This window comes from Anoplolepis gracilipes, chromosome 17 (genome assembly GCF_047496725.1).
Source record: "Anoplolepis gracilipes chromosome 17, ASM4749672v1, whole genome shotgun sequence".
In the NCBI taxonomy this organism is placed as follows: domain Eukaryota; kingdom Metazoa; phylum Arthropoda; class Insecta; order Hymenoptera; family Formicidae; genus Anoplolepis; species Anoplolepis gracilipes.
In genome coordinates, this window is record NC_132986.1 from 4,746,692 (window position 1) to 4,770,155 (window position 23,464).

Sequence of the window (23,464 nt, forward strand, 5' to 3'; positions counted from 1 at the left end):
ACTCGCACAATGTCGTTCGACGCTAATTATACTTATCTACATTTCCTTTCCTATCTATACTGTAATTAGGATTATTATTTGTGAATGAAGAGGCAATTTTTGACTAAAGTTATTATAGTTAATTCCTGATTGTAAATCAAACTATATACATATTGTGTATACATACATTATAATAGATATAAAATTAAAAAATGGTATATTAATTTTACAAAAGCAATCTGTAAACCTTAGATTCAGATTGAGGTCGTTAATTAAAATTTATTTCATTTTATTCTACATTTTATTGAGATTTTTATATTTTATTTAATCTTCAAAAATTTTCTATATTTTTTCTTTTTTATTTTTCTATATATAAATTTATAAATATATATATTCTTCTTGTTAAAATCATAAAATTAAAAAACAGAATTTATTTAAAAATTGCAAAACTTGTAAAATATACATTATATAAAAATTGTTGAATTGTGAAAGCTCCTGCAGGTAATCAACTTTGTCGGACTGACTTCCAGATGCGCGAGCCACGCAGTTACACGTATGTGCATCTGCTGTGTCGCGTAACGCGAAGCCGTGGTTAACGTATTCAATATTGATGCGGCGCTCGGTGGCTGGCCAGTGTCCGACATACTTGCGGATAATTTGTAAATGCAAAAAGAAGTACGATGTATGGTCATGGCAAAAATATTCTCGCGGGGTGCAGCCAGAAGGTGGACGCGTTTTATGCGATGTTAAATTTCACGCAACTATCCGTACTAACGTACTTTCAGCTTCCAATTTCCAACTATGTTTGTTTCCGGAAAAAAATTGTATTTTTTCGTTCATTAATTATAATACATCGCGAAAAAGAAAATTTACTCGTGTTCTCCTGTGACTTTTAGCCAATTAATATAGTTTCGGTTAGATCTCGCCTCGTTGCGTGATAAATTAATACATACGTTTTATTCTTTCTTTTTCTATCTATTTGTGACATTCTTGAAGTGAACGATAAGCACGGTTTTGAAGAGACGCGAGATCCAAAATTGATGGTTAATTCAAAACCACCGCGGGGACTGCAACTGAATTTGGCCGAGGCAAATAACGGGGCGTGGTGCGGGCAACAGGGGGAATCAGGGATGCGTCGATGGTATGCAGCAGCAGTGCACGAGGTAGGGGATACGATGCGCGCCGGGGATGGACCAGGTTGATTCGCGGGCTGCAGCTGTAAACACGAATAATGGAGAGTACCGATCGGTAAATTGTGTGCTGGGCTTCGTCGACCGGTGGTGGTTGCGCGAGCAACTCGACCGTTCTACCCCTATGCCCGCGTCCGCTCCTGTCCTTTTATATTTCGTTGTGTCCTCGCCAACTTTTTTTTGCATTCTCTCGCCGCCCGCAATCGCGACGCATCGCGTGCGATGCATCTCGCGGCGATTACGCACGCGTGTTTGCTTTTGCTCGCCGACTGGTCGGCCGACACGATACGCGCTTCGCAATGTAACAAAACGCGCCTACGGGGAATCCCGTCAATCCCGAAACCGTCAATCTCAATTTTAACAACCAATCTGGTCACTCATCGATCAATCTGGTGTTTTCATCCGCGATGTCTAAATGTTGGAAAAAAATGGATTTCTGAAAATTTCTATAAAAATTCATCACATATATACTTCCCTCAAGTTTTTTCTATACATAGAGCCCCTTCTTAATTATATATCTATCGAAAGAGTAAAATAAAGAAATAAATAAAGTGTGATAAAAATAATTTTTCTCTATCTTGGAAAAATGGAAAATATGCACGATATTAAGTATACTTCAGCGACGTATGTATTTTCTTCTGCTTTCAGTTATCGTGAGAACGCTCAAAGGCTTTCGAAAGCTTACCGTGATCGACCTGCCACGCCGTTGAAGACAGCAGTATGGTGGACGGAATACGTCGCTCGAGGCAATGGCAATCCTTACTTTCGTAGTGAGGGCGCAGATCTACCTTGGTACCAGTATCATCTCATCGACGTGGTGCTCGTTTTGATTATCGTCTCTACAGCGCTCATCTACATCTTCTTCCGGTTGATCAAGCTGCTGCTGTCGTTGCTTAGCGCCATCAAAGGAAAATCCGGAAGCCAAGCTAAGGAGAAGAGCAAGTTGAAGAAGAAAGACTGATGACAGACGCATAAAAAAAAACGATTTCGAGGTGAGAGACACAAAACAAACACAGTTTTTATATATATATATAAAAGTTGTTGACGATGAATTAGGAGCAAATTTTGAACAGAGTAAAGAAAGTGTAATAAACGGAGACAAATAAATTTGTCATTGCAAAAAACTCATCTATCAGAAAATCAGAACGATTGCAGAATAAAAAGATTCTACAATCGTTCACATTATTAAATATTTATATATTTTATATAACATTTGATTCAAATATTTCTAGGTGATTAGGTGACAGCACAAATCGACTTGTTGTCGATTGGTTTTAGCTTCATTATTCGATCAGTAATTTCTTTCCGACCCTAAAACTGGCATGTAACAAAGTCATTTAATTTCTAGATAGTTCTACAATATTTTATGGTATCCAAGTATAACCGTTAACTGAAACTCTGTCCGAACAGATGGTGTAAAACTTATAGTTTGCGAGTTCTTCTTTTTTACTTTCTCCTGTTTTACGACAGACAGCGAAACTATCCTTCATTTTCTGCCGACTTACGTGGCATTAAGCATTTGTTCTTTCATCCCGGCTGCAATCAGAGTTAAAGTTTATTACTTTTATCGTTATGTGCAATATGTCTAGACTTAATTCTCATAATTATTAAAATAAAATATATAAAGTTTAGTTAATTTAGTTTATAAACTTAGAGATATTATTAGGTCATGTGATCGTTTTAATAAATATCTTACAATATATACTGCGTCCTTACTATTAAATTAGATTTTGTTTAAACGTATATCTTAATTAAAATTATTCAAATTATAAGAGGACTTTTAAAATATTTGTAAGTTGCTACATAGAGGAAGAGAAATAGAAAACAAAAAAAAAAGAAAAAAAAGCGAAAGGAATGTATAACACAAAGTGTAGAAAACAGCCAGAAGCAAAGAGAAGGGATAGAGAAAGAGAAAAGTATACTGAAAGATAGCAAAGAGTAAAAAAAAAAAACAAGAGGTTGAGGGCAAAGGAAGGGTAAGGGGGATGAAAATGCCGCGAGAGCACGGACAGAGAGACGTACGAGAGTGAGGCAGCTTTGCGGGCATTAAGGGGTATTTCCCAGGTGGCCGTGTCTCCCACTGCGTCAACCAGCTTCCGCCCTCCCTCCGGGTTGCAGCGCAACGGCAACGGCAAGCAAGAACCACGTCGAGTTTACGACGATGGCGGTGGCGTCGTCGTTTGCAGCGATACCGCCTCGTGCTACTCTACCTGCAGGTAGAGCGACACCCGAGACACCGGTTGCAGCAACATACTTCTCGCCGATACTGGGAGGCCGAAAAGAGTTCGAGATTTCTTCTTTTCTGAATAAAATCGTTATCCATATTGACAAATTTTAAAATTATACACAATTAATGAGTTTACAAGGGCTCATTATACTAATGAATGTATTATTCCGTCAAGGAAACAATTTGGAGAATTTTAATTAAAATTTGGGGTTACCGAGGTATTTAATATTGGAAAATTAAAAAATTTTTAATAGAGAAAAGCATTCAATTTTGTGCACCTGTTAAAGGAGGATAAAATTTATATTAATTAAAGAATCTCGCAAACAAAACATCTCGCAAATTTACAATCACCCTATATAAACATGCGAGGAACGACAATAGCAGTCGCTTTTCCGGGGGAACGGCTTCGACGGCGACGCGACAAAGACGGATCGCGTGAGCATCGTGCTGGATTAAACGCGATTCACCTCAGTATACAGAGCGCAGATCTCGTCTCCGCTCTATCGCCTCCATTTCTCCGCCTCCGCGGAGGCGGTTCTCTCTTTATCCATGAGAGCGGAGGCATCTTTGTAAAGATACGCGAGACGGTAAACCTCGGCTTTCGGTGCTGCTTCGGTTCTCGTGCGACGATAATCGCGCGATTATCTGTAATCTGACTATTTGAATATTTCTATATGCAGCTGTCTATATTTGAATAAATTTTGCACATACCTTTCTAAAAATCCGTCACATTTATAGGTCAATTTTTATATCAATCTCTGATTTTAAATAAAATTATAATCTTAGTTTATAAAATATATAGTTTATTTAACGATTCACATGATCCATGTGCAACATAGATTATATCAATTTTAATTAATTATATAATAAAAAGTGAATAATATCGCCAGCAATGAAATATTTCAGAAGATACTATATTGGTTAAGCGACCAAACTGACACAGTTAAGCTTATATTCATTTATTCGATGTTAAAACAAGCTTCTCTTGACGTCAGAAAACCGACGTGTGCTTGTGATGTGTAATAGACAACTATGTAATAATTATTACTTATCGTCTGAAGACTTGGTAAGGACTTAAACCAAAGGTCGAAATGTCGTCATGAGAAGCTTGTTTTAACATCGAATAAGTGAATATAAGCTTAACTGTGCCAGTTTGGTCGCTTAACCAGTATACCTTCTGAATTAATTAATTATGTTGATTATGTTGATATTGGTTTGAATGCATTAAAAATATATCAGATTTGTAAGGTATCATAGATAGACTTGCACAAATTGTACGGAAGTTGTTATCTATTCTTTAGAATAATGAAACAATGAATCCAATAAATTCATTCTGTATCCGCTATATTATTCCAAGCATATGTAATTATTTTTCTCTCTCCATTTTTATATTTTCCACAGTCCTTGATTTTCTTCACCAGCGGGTGAAATTTCGTGTAGTCTTTTTATTTAATCCAGAGAAGTGCATTCTAGTTTTTAAATTTGTATAAATTCCATCATTATTCTCTATTCTAAACTAGATTGTAAACTTTAATTATTGAAATGAGATATTAAAAAGAAACATGATAAATTGGATACCAAATTAAAATTTACACAACTTCCCTTTTTGATTATAATTATTTTAAAAAAAGATATTTAAAATGATAATTTTAAAAAATATGAAAATGTACGTAATATATTAAAAAATGCATTTTAATCCTAAGAAAGCATCTGAAAACAGGAATTACATTACAAGGGTGTAATGTAATGTGTGAAATATGAACATAGGAATGTATCTTTGAGTGTTAGAGTTAATCGGGCGTTATAAGCGTTGCATTCGTTATTCTAGCCGCGATGAGAGTTCGAGATATAATTGACGTTTGACTAGCGAATCGTGACGCGATAAAAATAATGAGTGTCATGACTTGACGACTGCGACGACGAACGCGTCGTGACATTTTCATTTCACCTGGTTCGAGCTGTTGCACGTGACGTTCAAAAACCCCTTAAAACGCACGTGACACTTTAATCGAATCACACAGCGGTGCGCCGCAGAAAGCCAGCGGCATGCGCTACGTGCAGCGATTGCTGCAACGACTGCACCGTTGCAACGTGGCGACCGAATAATCTTTTTGAACGTATGAAAGAACAATTTGCGCCAAATTTGTTCTTTGTCGGTTGCCTTTGGTTATGTTCTAGCGACGATTGTATACTTTGCATGTCAGGAAGGAAAAGTAGATATAAAAGGTAGAAAAGTGTAGATATAAAATTAGATTTTTTATTTTCCAAACATCAGTGTATTGCAATAGTTTTATTCTTATTTGTTAATAAAAAATATATTATTTTATATTTAAAATTTCTAATGATCTTTTTAAGAATTTTTTGACAAAAATTTAATGATCATTGAAAATTGTAAGTTTGTGAAAATTGTAAGTGTGAATAAAATATATAAAATAAATTTTGAATAAATAACATATTCAGAATGATATAACAGAAAATATAATATAAAAGAGAATATTTTTATATTTTTAACGTGATTGCCATGTAAATGATAATTACCTAATAAACATTCATTTTTCTGACGCAAAAGTCTATCTAATAAAAGTCTTAAAAAGAACATAAGATAATCAGGTTTTTCTCATTCAGCTTTATGCTTTGATGCGCCCATTACGTTTACGATGCTTAAAACGTTTGTAAAAGATTCTCGACGCTTCAATGAAATTGAATAACACGATGAATACCGTCTTGCAGAATCTTTCATACGATTGCAGTACATGAACTGACTGGCATACAGCGGAATAATTTCTGGACGGAAAGTAGGTCGACGCAACGTTAACTTTTTTTTCACTTTACTTGTTTCAACTGAGGAAATTTTAATAAAATCAACGATCATAAGAATTTTGTTGTTTGAATATGTATCAAAGTTAATATTATTTTAAGTAATAAAGAATGATTTATTTTATTTCAAATATTAAATTATTTAAATCATACGAAAATGTAATTTAAAAAATCAAGAAAATTGAAAATAAAAGTCAGAAAATAAAAATGTAATAAAAATATAATAAATTATAAAACTACAGTAAAATAAAATATACTCAAGTAAAATAATAAATAACAAAAAATAAATAATTATATTAAATAGATAAATGAATAAATAATTTCATAGAAAAAGGAAATAATTTCATATTTTTTTCTTATTTTTCGCCTAACAAAATAATGCAGCTCCACTCTAAATGTGCAACACGGAGTGCACCGTACCGTGTTAATTTTCTTGTATTCAAGTTAATGAATTTTTGCGAGCGTCTTTTTATATTTGTCAGAAGCTTTTTCACGCTCTCTCGCCGGTAAAAGCACCTTCTTAAAAATGCACGTGCGCAGTAGCGTGTCTGCTGAGCTTTATTGGAGGTGTATGCTGAGAAAATTTTATGAATAATTGTATATCTTGCTTAAGCGAAAAAGTTATGCTATCGTATAATCGGGGCGGTAAAAAATTTCGCCGTGCTTTACGCTTCTCTCACCATTACTATATATATATATATATATATATATTGTATACATTCATCGCGCTTTAATTTATCCTGATAAAATTATAGATAACTTAACTCCGTGTTTTTCGACCACACTCGGTATTACAATAACACTCCGCGTATACCGGTGCACGAAACCTTTCGTGACTCGGATAAGAATAGACTAGATAAAAAACGGTCGTAACTGTTCGCTTTATTCGTCGCTAGATTTTAATTTTAGAGTCAGCGCGAGATTTATCACGCTGATGAAATATTTTGATACCTGCAATATAGGTATACAATGTTGCAAAGTCTATAGTTTAATATAAAACACTATAACTCATAATTTACACCAATTTTTATAGAATAGATCGTTAAAGATTTTATTTACAAAACTTCTCGTTTATATTGAATCACTATCGCGTAATATTTTTCAGGAAAAAAAGTATTCAACTATACATATATTCAAATACTCGAATTAAAGGGATTTTTGAAACTGATGCTAATAGAAAATTGTAACAGACAGCGTATGTCAAATCCGGAATTTTTCATTAAATTACTTCACATGTTCAATTTGGCGTTTATGCACATTTTTTCGGAATTGTTCTTTGACAAAGGAATCGAAATGCTTCGCTTGAGATAGCATCTATATCTAAAAAATCATCGCTTTTTGAAGTTGCGGGAAGCCATCGGTATATGGAGAGCGCGACGAATCGTATTGATTTACGCATGGTTACAGGATGCTGCAACAGGCTAACCGTTTTTGAACGACGGATAAAGTGGCCTCGCGTTCGCGTCGTGTCATTTCTCGCTCGCTTTAACTTGGTTGATTGAATCATGAGCGTGGTTCGGCCCTTTTGCTCGCATTCCCTGCAGGTCCAGCTACGAGTCGATGGACGAGATTAAGTTTGGTCATCTGATGAACTTTGATCGTCCAGTATTCTATCTTTTTTATTCAATTCTGGAAACTTTACGGCATTTTTGTAGGTTTATATCTATTTTTAGACGTGCTCTTTTATTATATTGTAGATACAGCGATAATTTTTAGATATGGATGTTATCTTTTATTATATTATAGATACAAGTATCACAAAATTACTATTTTAATTTTTATGAATTGCGGAATATTTAATTTATTGGCTTTTGAATACATATTAATTAAATTTTAATAAATGATGCATGTATATATGTATGCATGTGTACGTATGAGAGATAGAAAGAAAGAAAAAGAGAGAGAGAGAGAAAGAGAAAGAGGCAGGTTATAATTATTATTATTAAACTGTGATAAAATACTTTTTAAAATTCACGAAATAACTGATATAACACTATAATAATATTAAAATAATAAAATAGTTAAAAATATACATGATAATATACATATACCTATCGCGTACTGTGCATGCCAATTAATTTAATTAAACTCCAAGCGTGCAAATAATTATAGCAAAACAGTGACGAATAATACAAATGAGGAAGAAACTATTATTACTAACAGCCGACTTAAAGTTTTGCTTGCATCGACTAACATGCTTACAGTAAGAAACTGACGCAAGATTTTTGCTCCTATTCCACTATATTAATTGTGTCGCGCGCGTTTATTTTGCGTTTCTCATATCGCGAGAACTCGGAGTGACACTACCATTGCAGAATTTCCGTCGTTGTAAAATTATTTACAGGCTCCATAATTCGTTGCTCTTTACAATTATAAAGTTCAGTTTCGAGATAACTTATTTAAAACTTATTTTTAGACGTATATAGCGGCGTGTGCAAGGTAGAGGCAAATTTGTTCGTAGAAATTTCTCCTTGCGTTTTTGCAAGCGTGAAGCTTTAAAAGAAAATGTAAAAAAACTGAATAAATAGTTACATTTTGTAAGTCGTAAAAAATTTCATTAAACTGCCGTTATCACGTACAATAATTGTGATGAGTGATATCGCGTATTTATACACGATAAATTAAATCTCTATTTTTAAATTCTTCCTATTTTTTGTTTGTATCAAGTGATACTGATGTATATTTATCGACGTGTCTTATCTCAAAAAGTAGATATACGAGAGATATCATGTTTAACGTTCTATTTGTGTAACCGATATATGTATTAAGTATCGATAAGGCTATCGCTTGATATCCCGGGATTGCTATCGAGAAGTGAAATCTCCGACTCGGCTCGCTTAAGGTTCAATTTTCTTAATGATTGGAAGACGTCAGGGACGAGCTGTACATACATGTACACACGCACATGGACACACACATATATATATACACACACACACATATATATATGTATACATACACAAACACACCGACCATCACTATGCGTCCCCTTGTCTATGAAAATGTAAATCCCCGATCCCGAGGGGGCAACAGGTGCTCGATATACCAGTCGCGCGATCCAGGCTTTGTGTTCCTTCGTAGCTACGGTTTCCTAGTGTTGTCTCTTCGCATCGCCTTATGCGCTTTATAACATGTATTAACGTTTTTGTCGCATTATTCATTTTATTTAGCCCCTTGTTTTCGGAACTTTGCTTTTTGTGCTCGCGTGCGACATTGTTCCGTAAAAATAATGAACGTAATTAATAAAGTTCTTGCAATTAATTTTATGAAACTAAAATATATATGCAATATTATAATAAAATAAATAAATGTACAAAATAATTTTTGTAAATTTATTTATATTGATCGATTTGCCTTCTAGTATAGTGACGTTTCTTTATCATACTAGATTATAATTATATTAATAACATTAAGGAATATTGAACAGTTAAAAATTTTAAAAAGATTCCTAGAATGTTTATGCTACAAATACACACATGTATACAATTTAGATGTATATTTTTTCATTAAAAAGCGTAATAGATATTAATTAATAAATTATAAGTATTATTTATAATTCTAAATACCTCTTTGTAAATTATAGCACTAGGTATGATCACTCACTGTAATGAGGAAACAAAAATAGAAGATTTACTTAACTGTTAGAGCTGACCAACATTGGTAGAGCTTTATTGTAGGTAACTTAATGCATAAAAAGTAGCGGGAGAAGCGTTACTTTTTGTTTGTTTTCATAAGCGGCTCGTCGGCGCGATAGTGTATTTATGTAAAACTTTGAAAAGATTTCAAAGAAGTTTTTGTTACGTACCTTTACGTTCTATACCTCTTGTATGTACACCAACTTTACGAATAAATTATCGATGAAATGCGGAACAATTATAGTCGATGAAGGTAATCGATAAAATGACGAGGAAAATCCTACCTGTCATAGTAATATAAAAAAATGTATATAAATAAAGGTGAGAAAAAAATTAAAATTTGAGCGACGATTAAAAGTACAAACTTTAGAAGACGTATTTAATGGAAGGTTTAATCTTACAAGATTTAAACGCAGAAATTTAAAATATTAATAAAATAATTGTATTATATATAATTATTCTTATAATTCATCAGCTTTCAAATTGAATTGTGTTTGAATCTTAAAAATAATTAAGATTATACACAATTTCGTATATATTCCAAACTTTAGCGAATCCGGCTTGCATGTATAGTTAACGACTTAACGCGAATCACTCTGCTTTAATCCGGGTAATTTCATACGCCAACTCTCTGTAAACCAACTCTGGCGTCGTGATCGGGATCGTTTGCGACTTTTGACTTTGAATCGCGTCGATCTCATCGGGGAACATTTGTAGAGCGAGCGAAGCGATTGCGGTCACCCAAAAGTCAGACCGCACGTCGATCCCTAACTATTCGCGGATCCTGGAAAAGGACTTTCTCTTTACATCCCTTCTCGTTCCTCCCTCTCTCACTCTCTTTGCCGTTTCTCTTCCAACAGTTAAGACTATTTATTCGAAGCTATCGTACTTCGAAACCAGGCCAAGAGAAGTGAAGCAGCCATCGAGGGAGGACAACAGCGTGGCGGGAGATGACCGAAGTAAGAGACCAAGTTAAAGATTGGGAAGGATGGGGGATGGGAGATTGTGGACCACCACGAGGAGAGCCGCAACCCTCTTCGTGTTGGCGGGTTGTTAACGTCGAATGGCGAAGTTACAGATTGCCGCGGAAAAGAGTACGTCGTTTTGCCTCCTTCTTTGTCCGCTCCATCTGGCCGCTCGTTCGGATCGAACGGTCATCCAAAAACATACGATATACGTTGGGGTGTTCATTTTTCTTTACGACCATCGAACGTTCATTTTTATACATAGTTTTCGAGAAAAGTTCGCGAATAAATCTTTTGCAATTTCGCACAATGATACGCATTTGTATGATATTATAATTTTGTCATCAGTCTGTGTATCATTTGGTAATTTGAAAATAAGTATTGTATAAAATGTATTTTTCCAAGTATAGTCCAAAAATTGGATTAGTTATCCGTCCCTTTCATACATATATATATTTTTTTTAATTTCACAAATATGGTTAAATAACTAACATTTTAGAGTATTGCTCATTTATAATTAGAAAATAAATTGACTTAAATTCTTTTTTGATGAATTATTCAAGTTTCAAAGATATGTTTGATATTAATACTGTGATATAAATGACTTTATATCGACTTGATAGAGCTTACTCAATCTTTATTCGGACACATACATGTGTAAGCGCAAAAGCAACGATAGAGTTTTATACAGCGTATCGGTCCTAAATTAAATCACGCCGATCTCGCGCGAGTATCAAGTAAAAAGCGCTTACGCCGCAACCGCTGTCCGTGTCGGCGATATTAAAAATAATGGCGTGTGTGAAGGCGCAGCCTGGTATCGAGCACGCCGGCGGCGGGACGTTGCTGACACGTGCGGGATTTAACGACGTTTCGCAAAATTCCGTGGCCCATTGATCCCGCGTTACTGGCTTGTCGCACGTCCCATCTACGTGGCGCCGAAAGTATCGCCGTTTTATCAGCCAGTCAGTAAATTTCTTCCTCGTCCCTACGACGGGGTTTATTATACCACAGTGGACGTATCGCGATAACTCAAATCTCGGGCTCTCTCCAGGACTTTCTCCCTTGCGATGGCGATGGTGCGCCTCGTCGAGAGTAAAATATTCTCGTCCTTGGCTCGAGTAGATCGCGATTGTTCGCACTCGATCATGCGGCATTCTTGGATTGTCTGAACAATGATTTCGCTCGATTGAACAAATTCGAAGTTATAATATATTCAGAAGAGCGCTCTCTTTATTCTTTAAGCATCTTACGGAATATTTTCAATCTACTTTTACTTAGTCTTGTGGAATCGGCAATTTCGCTATTTTCATCGAAATTGTGATTTATTTCCAATTTTTACAAAATTGTTTTTTTTTTTTTTTTTTTTTTTTTTGTCTAAAGAGTTTTTTTTTTAATCCTTCTTGATAGTTCCTCCCGTTTCATGATAGTTGATCGTGTTGTGTAGAACCGCCTAGAGCCAAGTGTTTCAGTTTTCACCCCATTCCAATATTTCGATTTTATTCTAAACAATTTGGAAAGATTCAATTAACGGCGAGATTGATACTCGAGGACGTGTGTATCGGTTTTGCAATACTCGTCGCTATTGATCGATGCGTCCGGTACAAAGTGCTCGCGCACTCGGGATAATGTAAATTTACGTTTCCGGCACTATCTCGAAATCCACCACGTTACGCGATGCGTTTAGATCCTCTTCTTGCATCGAGAAAGCGACACGTGTCCTCTGTCCTTTCCCATCGCCAGTGGTTACGGGAAACGAAGGCAATTGGGACCGGATCTGAAAAATCCGAAGGAATTTTGTGATCCCGTCCAGTGGAATTTATAGATGGTTTTAACTACCACTCCAACTTCCATCCGGTCTTTGTCATCTGGTTGAATTTCCGTCGCGAAGGGAGATTTTTGTAAAATTGCCAGCGTATTTCAAAATAAATATAAAGACATATACATGTACATACAATCAGTCTTATATTCATATAAATTTCTTAATCTTAATTTTAATCTTATTTTCTTTCCTGTATAGGTATACATTTTATTTCTATTAATATATATATACATATATTTTTGTAATTTTTATATATTGATAAAAGAGGATTTTTATAAATTCACTGTAAATTTATCTTTTTATGATTGAATCATAAAAACAATCGTGAAGCTATTGACTTATCCTCTGTAATACCGATATTTGTGATTCAAATATTTTTCCACTCGATATGTAACGCGTTCACTTCGCATAGCTTAGCACCGCCAACACGATTTTGTTTTATCGCTCGCTTCTTGGACGTCCGTCGAACCACGATAATCGCCGTTCCTCAGAATGTACGCCTCGATCGAGGAGGACTTTCAGGTCACTATCGAATTACTTATAGGGTGTTTTTTCAGTCGATCCTTTCATCTGGAAAAGGGTCGCGGGAATTAAGAGCGTTTATCTTCGTCTAAAAGATTGAGCCACTCGAGAGGAACTTTCGCAAGCCAATCGACGCTTACATGCCTCGCAAATCTCCAGCGAATTCTTTTTCTTTTCTCTCAGAATCGCGTAAGAACAAATTATCCCGTTGTTTTCAATCGTCAAGTTTCTGCTACTTTGCTGAAATTCTATGGAAAATTAATTTTGACTTGTCAAAACTATTTGCTGCTTGAATTGGTTAGGTAAAACCAATCCGACAAGATTATAAATAAGACAAACTTTTCTAGTTACAACATTAATATAGAATATTATTTGTAGTAGAAAAAATGTTGATTAAAATTGCATTATATGCAAGAAAGAAGTAAATAATATATGTAAAAATAAGAATATTGAAGTGTATTATCTATATTAGGAAAAGTTAATTAAAATTGCGCATTACGTACGGAAACAGAAATAAATGATATACATATGTGATGAAAATATCTATTTTTGACAATATATTTGTAATTAGTTTTTTTATAAATAAAAGCTTTTTTATCAAACAACATATTCTATATTTATAAAGATTCGACAAAGTTATATTTTATTAAATAAAGTATAATTCATCGACAAATTCTTTAAATATACATATCATTTTAAGTAATTAGTGATTATCTCAAACTCCCCGTTTTTACTTATACACATATACATGTAATTATATGTAATAGCAATAATATATATATATATATATATGTAATTATCGACCCAAATGCATTAGCCATGGATAAAATGATTAACTAAATTCTCTTTTTATTCATGTAATATTTGACAAAAGGAAAAAAGATAGAGAGAGAGAGAGAGAGAGAGAGAGAGAGAGAGAGAGAGAGAGAGAGAGAGAGAGAGAGAGAGAGAGAGAAAGAGAGGGAAAATGAGCCGCGACTAACTTTAGTAAATCAAGGTAGTCAGAGAGCTATGAATTATGATCTGCAATCTAAATTAATTTTGCCAGTCACGCATTAATTCTCGAGAACTCCCGCGCTTTTTCAACTCTCCGCGCTCGCCTCCGTGCCACGTTTGAAGTCTCCGCCACAAATCAAAAATTTCGTCTATCGTCGCGAAAAGTCTTCTTGATGAAGCCGCTACTAGCTCATGCTGGTCCAAAAGTTAATGTCAAAAGAGCCAGCGTGTCGATTACGAAGTCCGTCGTATCTCCTCATTTCAACGCCGGTTAAAAACACGACATTGGCGTACAGTCGTGCGGTGAAAAAGCAACGGAGAAAAACATCTGGTTGGCTCATCATACGGGATGCAAAGGTAGAAAAGATCGCATATATGGTAGTAACTCTTTCTGAAACGTTCGAGATGAAACATTTGAATGCGCGTGTCGTGAAAGAGGAAGGAAAAGATGGAGCCATGTGAAAGAGAAAAATTGAATAAGACAGAGGACAGATAAGACGGTTCCAGGAGCCACGAATACCAGAAGAATTAGAGAGCGAAAAGCATCGAGGAGGGCGAGAAGGGAGCGAGAACGGGGCGAGAGTGCAATAAACGTGTCCTTGACTCGGAGATAATCTCTTGCATCCTTAGCTTTTCGACCAGTCTTCCGGATCCGTTTCGTTCTCAGTTTCTCTCCTTTCCGTTCCGCCGCCCTTGTCTGACCCTTGCGGCGACTTTATCTCCTTGTTTTCAACCTTTCTTATCCTCCTTTAGAAGCGACATGGTGGCTTTCTTCCCTCTCTCCGACTTCTGGCACTCTTGCCATCTCTGTGTCTCGCGCGCGCACACAGCTCACCGTTCCTTCCCTTCTTCTCTCGATTTCTGGCGCTCTTTCCCCTGCGCCTACACTTCGCCCCAAACTTGAATCCAATTTTCCACATCACATCCCGCAAAAGTTACTCCACAGCGGGGCAGGAAGCAGTGCGACGCACAGCTCCTGCACGAAGGAACGGCGAAACATTTTTATCTTCTCTTTGCTTCTATCCTCCTCTCTCTCTCTCTCTCTTTCTCCCTCCCTTCTACCTCCTCCCTCATGCCATGCCCGAAGTAAAACAATTTCGGAACATATTGCCCCTCGCTTTTCCCGCTCCGCTCTCCAAGCACGCCCGACTGCTATGTCGTCCCGCTTATTCGACCCTCGTGGAAGACGTAATAACGCGTATACTACTACCGTTGCCGTTTTCCCGCAGTTTCCCTTGTTTTCGTCCTTCGTCGTCCTTGCATCGTTGTTGCACGCTTTTCGACACGCAAGAAATCTCTTGGGGAAAAAGACCGCCAAGCAAGCTGGCGAATTAAAGTTAGCCGTGAAATTAGTGGCTGTTTAATTCATTAATTTCGAGATAGATAGATAAATTTAGTAAGTTAAAAATTAAAAGGAAAGTTTCCAACAAATATTTTTTAAAACTTTACATAAAGATTGAGATTGTTAGTACTGTGCGTAATGTTTTAGAATATGTGTAAGAGAAAAAAAAAAATAAGAAATATGTCTCGAAAAGGTGTATTTTCTGAATTATTTCCGTTAAGTTAATGCACTGCTAATTCAATTAATGCGTGATGCACATTTACAGAGGGATAATTAATTTGAACTGTTGTGGCGTCCAGGGTGCCGTCGGCAAAAGCTAGAGAATTTCGTCTGCCATTTAGCTTCCGCGGTTAGGCACAAACCGTCTAAATACGTTGAGTACAATGGAAACTTCGTGACGTGCCCAGGAGCCATCGTATCTCAAATATTACACAGCTAGCAGGATAATAACAAACGGGGAAGAGGGCAACACACTAGTCTCTAGATGCATTATAAATTTCTAATGAATGCGACTGCACACTTGCGAGTACAGTGTGTAAAATTGCAACGTGCAGCGACTTGATAAACCGGTCGGAGATACATTCTAAATAATACAGAAATCCAATGTGGTTATCCGCTATCACAAACTGTGGATTTTTGCTCGTATTTTTCCGCCGCCAATTCCCGAATATAATGGACGGTTACACCGACAAATTTATTTATAGAAAATCTTTATCGAATATCCTGTAATGCATATAGCGCGCTTGGCACGGTCGGGTATATTCGATGCTGTCACATTACGCGTTTCCGAGCTAATGGATTGTATTTCTTGCTACTGTATTGTCGTTCGCACAACGCTCGCCGCTGGGTGAAAGTTCAGAGCGTTGTCGATTTAAAATAATCGCCGCGCGACCGGAATTCGTTTCGCGTTAAATCCAGCAAAATCGGAGCATTTAATGCACGCTGTTACGTCAGGTTTTACAGTTATTGGAAGGCATCGACGATAGAAAAAGGACGGAGAATTTATTATATTTCATCGTTTCCGCTCTTAAAACGTATTATTTGTGAAATGTTATTTTAAAATTTCTGCCATTGTGAAGGTATTGTAAAAGGCAAGAGAAAAATTACATATTTACCAACAAAAATAGATAAAACGGAAGAATTGATATATATATATATATATATATATATATATATATATTAATCTTAACTAAACTGTTTGCTCAATAATCATCAATAAATTTTAATATGACATATGATTTAATAGTGTAATGAATCCCGTAAATCCGTGCAATCTCATAAACTCATGGATTCGAACAAATTATCAAATGCAATGCTCTCACAAATTAATATATCGACTATCCATCCACTAATAATTATTGGTCATAACCAATCGGTAGTTGTAATGTTATTTGTTCACGTTGTCACCGTGATTGACAGTTAAATAATTCTTCCTTCGAGTAATCCATCGTAGATTGCGTGTAAATTGATCTCGGAGAATCACCTGAAACGCCGCTTTTCAACGCGGGGCTTGTGCGCGAACATGACCGTGTAGCGTCGCGAATGATTAACACCGGCTCGTTAAAATGACAGCAGCTCGCCGGGGTTGTTTTCCCGGGGGATGGTCAATCCTCTCGGTCACCTCGGTGCGCAGAGTGTAGTTTGCAAAATGGCTGTCGCCGTGGAATATAAATTAATTTGTTAAAGTCTTTACGCGAGGACCTGGGACAAACCACCGGAGGCGCTAACGCACAAATAATCTCGTTGGCGCCCTCGGGGGCGACACAGAGTTCGCTTGGGTAGGGTATTAAAACTTACGTCGGTGTTTTTATTTACGTTAGAATTTACATGGAAATTGTTCGCCCCGTCCTTGCGGACCGCAGCGTTGGCGGGGACGGACGAGAGCGGCAGCGTCGGACAATTAAAACGAGACGCGAGTTGATGAATGTGAATCGCAATATTCTTGACATATTCGGCATCAAGCAAAACGAATATCCACATTTGCAAAGTATAATATCGTAAAAAAATGTAAATTTTAATGTATATTTTACACATTTTATTCTTACCGTGAATTAAATGCGTTGATAATTAAAAGTATGAATGTGCAACAAATTGTGTTTTTTTTAGTGTTATCAAAGTGAAAAAATTTGAAAATATTTATTAAAAGCATATTTTAGCATAAAGTATTTCGTTGCATTATATGGTAAACAAAACGTTGATATAACGTGTGATGTGAACGCATCAAGTTTTTATCGATATATTGTTTTTTAGCTCCGAGCTTAAATAAGCGAGATAAATTTATACGAAATCTCCTAACACAAGCGCATTACCTGCATGTCTGGGCCAAGCTATTCGGAGGATCGGGCAGGATAGAAGCGGATTGCAACTCTAAAAGGAAAGGCGCCGTAAACCATATACAGAGAGAGAAGCGATAATTAGTTCGTTAGAGGTGCTTTGATGCACCGCTCTGACTAACCAATCTAAACGCGCAAGACCCTTGACTTGTTTCGCGTTGTCTGTAAACGTCTGTGTGTTGACCGAATCTAATTTGCTGCTGTCGCTTCAAAGGCAAAAATGTACAAGTAACACCGAAAGAGTATTCGCGAACTTGTGTACTCTTCTGTATATCTTTTTGGACGTGTAATATTATTGTAATAGAAATTTATGCGTTTTATATGATTGCATCGATTGTTTCCAGGAATAAGTTTAAGTATAAGTTGAGTTTTACGAGTGATTGATATTTAATGATAATTTATCTAAATTCTCTCATAATAAATTTTTTTTCAATTTTATTCAGGTTAATTTAATTTTACTTCTATTTAATTAATTTTAAGCCTTTTTTTAAAATTAGAATTAGAACGCGCAATCAGAAAGTAAAAATAGTTATTTTCAATTCAATTTCGAATTAAACGCGCTTGTATAACACGTATCTAAAATTATCGATATTCTATCAAGGAACATTGATTATTCTATTGCAAAAATTTGTCAACAATAAATCTGACATAATAGCGATGCACTTTTATAAAATGTTCTCTCGTTATTCTAGGATGTGACTCGAGCATCGCCATACGAGTCATTTTTAACACCAATCTTCGTTGATCGCCTGAATTTCTGGGGTAACGTTGGCCGTCTACACCCTTTTATCGTGTGTATATCATCCGACAACCGCGTCAGTTATGAATGACGCTCTATTAAGTTTCTTCGTGGTACAAGGTTACGGCGAAGAGTAACGTGAGAAAAAGGAGCACTATGGTAAACGTTATCGATGGTTAACGCGTTGCACTAAAAACATACACAGTGGCGAAAATTCTAGTGGAAATGCAAATTCTTATATTGTATATATAGATTCTAGGGATGTGTAATTTTATTAAAAAAAACATCTAAAAAAGTATAAAAATGTTTTGAAATTAGAATTATAATAAATAATAAATAATAAAAACGATCAATTTTATTTATATTATTAATCTATGAATTTATATAGATATATAAAGTTTTGAGTGAAATTGAGTGAATCAATAAATTATTATTTATTAATCATTTGAAGCATATTAATTATGTACTAATATTCCTTTGTGGATTGCAAATAAAACCTCATATTTCGACATGACATTATTTACTCGAAATTAATTCTAGGATCCATTGACAATGTATTTGCATTTTCTATATGCATAGTCTATATTTGGCAAGTTATTACGCGACTTTAATGAAGAATGCAGATCGATAATTACGTGCCTTGCGCAATGTTGTTTTCGTTATACTAACAAAATATTAATAGGAGCTGAACTCTCTCATCGCACGGAGTCTTTAATAAATAATTTATTAACTAGGATTAGCCGTCGTAATTTTTTTTCGTTTACCGTCCTTTTCAGTCTGCACGATCGCATTCCCGATAGCCAGGGCATGCGATGTAGCCAAGTGGAACGAGGGGCGAGATCCTGTATATCGCGTATATTGAAACATGCGCGCATAACACACACTTAATTTGCATTTATTATAATGCTGACCGGTGGTGCACGCGTCACTATGCCGTAAATTGTTAGTTTAATCGGGCTATCAACGATATATCGAGTTAAATTATTTCCTTAGCCCCGCGCTAATGGCTGATTAACAAGTGGAAGCGTGACAGTAATACATATTTCCAGTGATTATCCCAAGAGGTAGAAAAAAATATCTTCTGTAATTTAGAATAAAAATATTTTTTGACGCACATCTTTTACGTTAAAAAAAAAGAGCAGAACTGCCTTGAAGTTATCACCGGAAAATAAAAGATATATACGTGTATCTCGTTTACGATTCAGAGCGCAAAATTCATTAACGCATCGATAATTCGCCTTATAATGATACTTGATCCAACAGATAATGTCTGATCGTTATACAGCTTGTTAGATTTAAATTATTCAACCGTACCATGACGAGGCATTCGCCTCGTAATGGAAAGTATTCGCGCGATGCTTCGCAAACGGGGGTGAAAGAACTCGTTATTTTCCCTTATACGTAACCATCGGGAACCGTCATGCGCGAGTTCGTAAGTGGCTCGATGTCCGGAAAGCTTCTCCGGGAGGGTTATGCCACTGGCTGGTACATGGGCACGTTCGCGCAATAACGGTAATCGCCTCAATAAGTATCTACCCTTTCCATCGAGCACACTCTTCGAGGTGGATTATTACCTTTTATTCCCGGCCGAAAAGTCACGATAACCGCGTAGATACAATGCATTAACGCCGCTAAATCGCCAATTACCAGACTATCGTGCTTACGTGCGAGTAGTTAAAGACATGTCTGCTCACGCTTCAAGTGAGAATTTCAATAGCTGCCGGAAACGCGATGGTCATTTCCGCTTTACGATCAATAGAGTTTTGTTTACAATGATCTTGTAACATATTGAATTTATTAGTGCAAATTGTCAATAAATATATTAAAATATTATGCATTGTGTCGTATTAAGTTGATTCCAGCAATATATAATTTCAATTTTTAATTTTATAGCGAATGAAAATTTATAGAATAAAAAAAAATGCGCAAGAGAAATGTTAAACGCATTTAATCGTAAGATATTAAGAATTAATTTCTGATCGCAAAGTGGATTTAAAATTAAACGATTCACATTTCTGAATAAAAGCGTATTAATTAATCTACATAAAGTGATATAAGGAATAATATTAGCCAGGCTACGGAATAGATAATAATTAAACCCGTTCGATTGGCCCGTATTTTGAGCTCACATTTATCGTTAAATAGGCCTCTAAATGTGCCTTAGATGACGCGCTAAATGTGGCCGTATTCTGTGCACATATTTATAGGCGCATTTAGAGGCGGACCGTCAACTTTAACCTAAAAGCGCAACTTTATGGTGGAAATCCTATAGATTTCTACTCTAAAAATTGCATGAAGGAATATTTGTGAACTTTTAGAAATGAGTTTAGAAGCCTGGTATGAACATTTCGCTGTACAACATCTTCTTCAACGAAATGTTTTTTATCTAGACTTTTAAACTCATACCTAAAAGTTCATGCAATTTATATCTTTAACCAAACTCATTTTGTTGAAAATAAAATAAGATAAAATAATCCAGATATCACTATAATAAAATAATATAGAAATAAATAAAGAAAGACAATATGGAAACTGTCGGAAAAGGCGGCGACGGCGGCGGTGGTGGCGGTAGCAAAATATAAAATTATTAAATAAAATAAAATAGAAGAAAATAAAATAAAATTCTATGTGCTTTAGTAAGGCAGAGTATATTATGGTATATGAAAATAAGATAGATTCAATGATGACGTTAAAAATTTAGAAATAAGATAGTCTCGAAAACGAAAAGAATAAAATCAAATAAAATAAAGTAACACAGATATAACTATAATAAAATAACATAGAAATAAATATTGAAAGACAATATGGAAACAAATTAATTAGATTAAAACAAAATAGTTTATTTTATTTATTTTTTCTCCTGCTCCATCAAAGAGGATAGAAAGATAGAAAGACCGCAATATTCGCGAATGTAATTTATCGTTCTGTGAACATTCAACGTAAAATTCACGAAATACGTCTAATTAAAAATAATAATCAAATTATTTTGTTTTGCAGATTTTTTTCTGCACGTTATTGATAAAATTAATACCAAACTTTATATTTTACTTTAGAATATTCTATTGTTTTTGCAATATCAAAAGCGCGGTCGACAACGTTCACGAATAAAAAGCTAATATTTAATTGTTGGTAATTAATCGTAACACCGAATATCGATACTCTTATTAAAGATATAATTGCATATGATACATTTAAGTTGCGTTATATGTATATCTATTATATATCTTGTTCTTGTTCAACAAACTGGTTGATATTGATGCAATTGTTTGTGAAAACTTAAATGCTTTACAGTCGGACCTCTTATTCTACGACCCTGTTATGCTATGAAACTTCTTATCCTACGACAAAAAATCCTCTCATGCTACGACCGCGAAAGGGAAATTATACCCTCACTCTCAAATTTTTGTCGTAGGATCAGAGGTTTAAAGGGAAGATTCCGGACCGAAAATGTCATAGGATAAGAGGTCCGACTGTATTATCTCTTTTGCTACAAATTCGCTCGCTTACGACTCGAACAACGACTGTGTACGCGTGCCTCTCGCTACATGCTCTCACCACAGACTTCTATATATAACTAGACTGCTAACTCCGGCAAAATACATTACCCCGAAAAGTATGTACAAAACTTATGTGTATGCGTCATCATTAGTAGGATGACAGTCACGCTGATTGGTTGAATTTAAAGCAATGTCACTCACAAACGAGTTTTCTATAGCAGCCATATTACATATCTATCCCCTCCTTTTCTCTATCCTACTAATGTTGTACATATTTTTCGGGGTCACTTTTTAGGTCTAATATATAAGAAAGTTAGCGGTCTAGTTATAGTATAGAAGTCTGTGGCTCTCACGCGCTAGCGCTGCTAATGATTTAAGCGCCACGCATCTTAACGCCCTTGTGACTAAATTAACGCGCCTTGTTTGAATTAAATTTTAACAAACTAAGATTTAAACTAAATAATTCCTCAACATATCTATTGTGAAAATCTATTGTATAATATATCTATTCTAAAAAGCTATTATACATATCTTTCTTTAAAATAAGTGTCAAAGGATCTTTTTATCGTTAATTGAAGAGAGAACTTCTCTAAAGAGTAAAGTAGTTTTAGATATTCTTAACATGTAAGAATATATATTGAATGGAATATTTTCTTATTTACCATTATATTATTTGATATTTGGGATTATTAATTCTAATGATAAAACAAAAAATAAGTTTACAAATGGAGATTTGCTACTTATTAATACATAGTTTTACTTAATTTATAAATAAAATATTTCAAAAAATATTACGTAAAAAAGAAAATATTCTTATTTATTAAGAATATCTATTAAGAGGGCTTATAAAGAATACATTTAGAGTACAATTTTTTCGGTGTATACATGATTATATTCGTCTTTTGCAATTTTTGACGACTGAATGATGGTACGCGTTTACAAAACGATTGTTGTATCGTACGATCCTAAATGAATATAAATTGTCTTATTTACAGATGATAATTAACTGGCAGGAAGAAGTTATTCTTCTTCCTCGATCTCTGGTTCGTAGAAATCGAATCAGAATGAATAGCCAGGAGCAACGAAAGGTAGGTCCAACTGGCTTAAAAATAGGTGGTCAATACTGGCCACAATCCATAAAATAAATATGTGTGATCATGAATCTCGGAATCTCGCGTTATCGCAAATTCCCAATTAGGATTCCTCAAATCCTTCTTCAGCACGGGTTTTTGCTAGCGTAGCGAGCAAGTCGAATAGCTAGGCCTGAAAAATCTATTAAAAAAAGTAAAAATAAAATTAAATTAAATTAAAATTAAATAAAATTTAAAGTTATAAAAGTAAATTTATTTTTAATGAAAAAATAAAAATGTAATATTTAATATTAAACGTAATATTTTTCAGAA

The 23,464-nt window shown here is 35.1% G+C and overlaps 1 protein-coding gene across 4 annotated transcripts in view; it reads left to right on the forward strand.

Moving 5' to 3' along the window:
- Positions 1–18,803, forward strand: part of LOC140675064 (UDP-glycosyltransferase UGT5) — a 56,121-nt gene extending 37,318 nt beyond the window's left edge. Inside the window, exons 3-4 of one of the 4 annotated variants that reach the window (XM_072909094.1) lie at positions 1,818–2,161; positions 18,518–18,803. In XM_072909094.1, coding sequence (XP_072765195.1) covers positions 1,818–2,130 — 313 coding nt within the window. In that variant the 3' untranslated portion in view covers positions 2,131–2,161; positions 18,518–18,803. Of the gene's footprint in view, positions 1–1,817; positions 4,420–6,126; positions 6,279–18,517 lie in introns of those variants that run through there. The other 3 variants (XM_072909093.1, XM_072909092.1, XM_072909091.1) reach the window with 3 other exon arrangements.
- Positions 18,804–23,464: the final 4,661 nt, after the last annotated feature.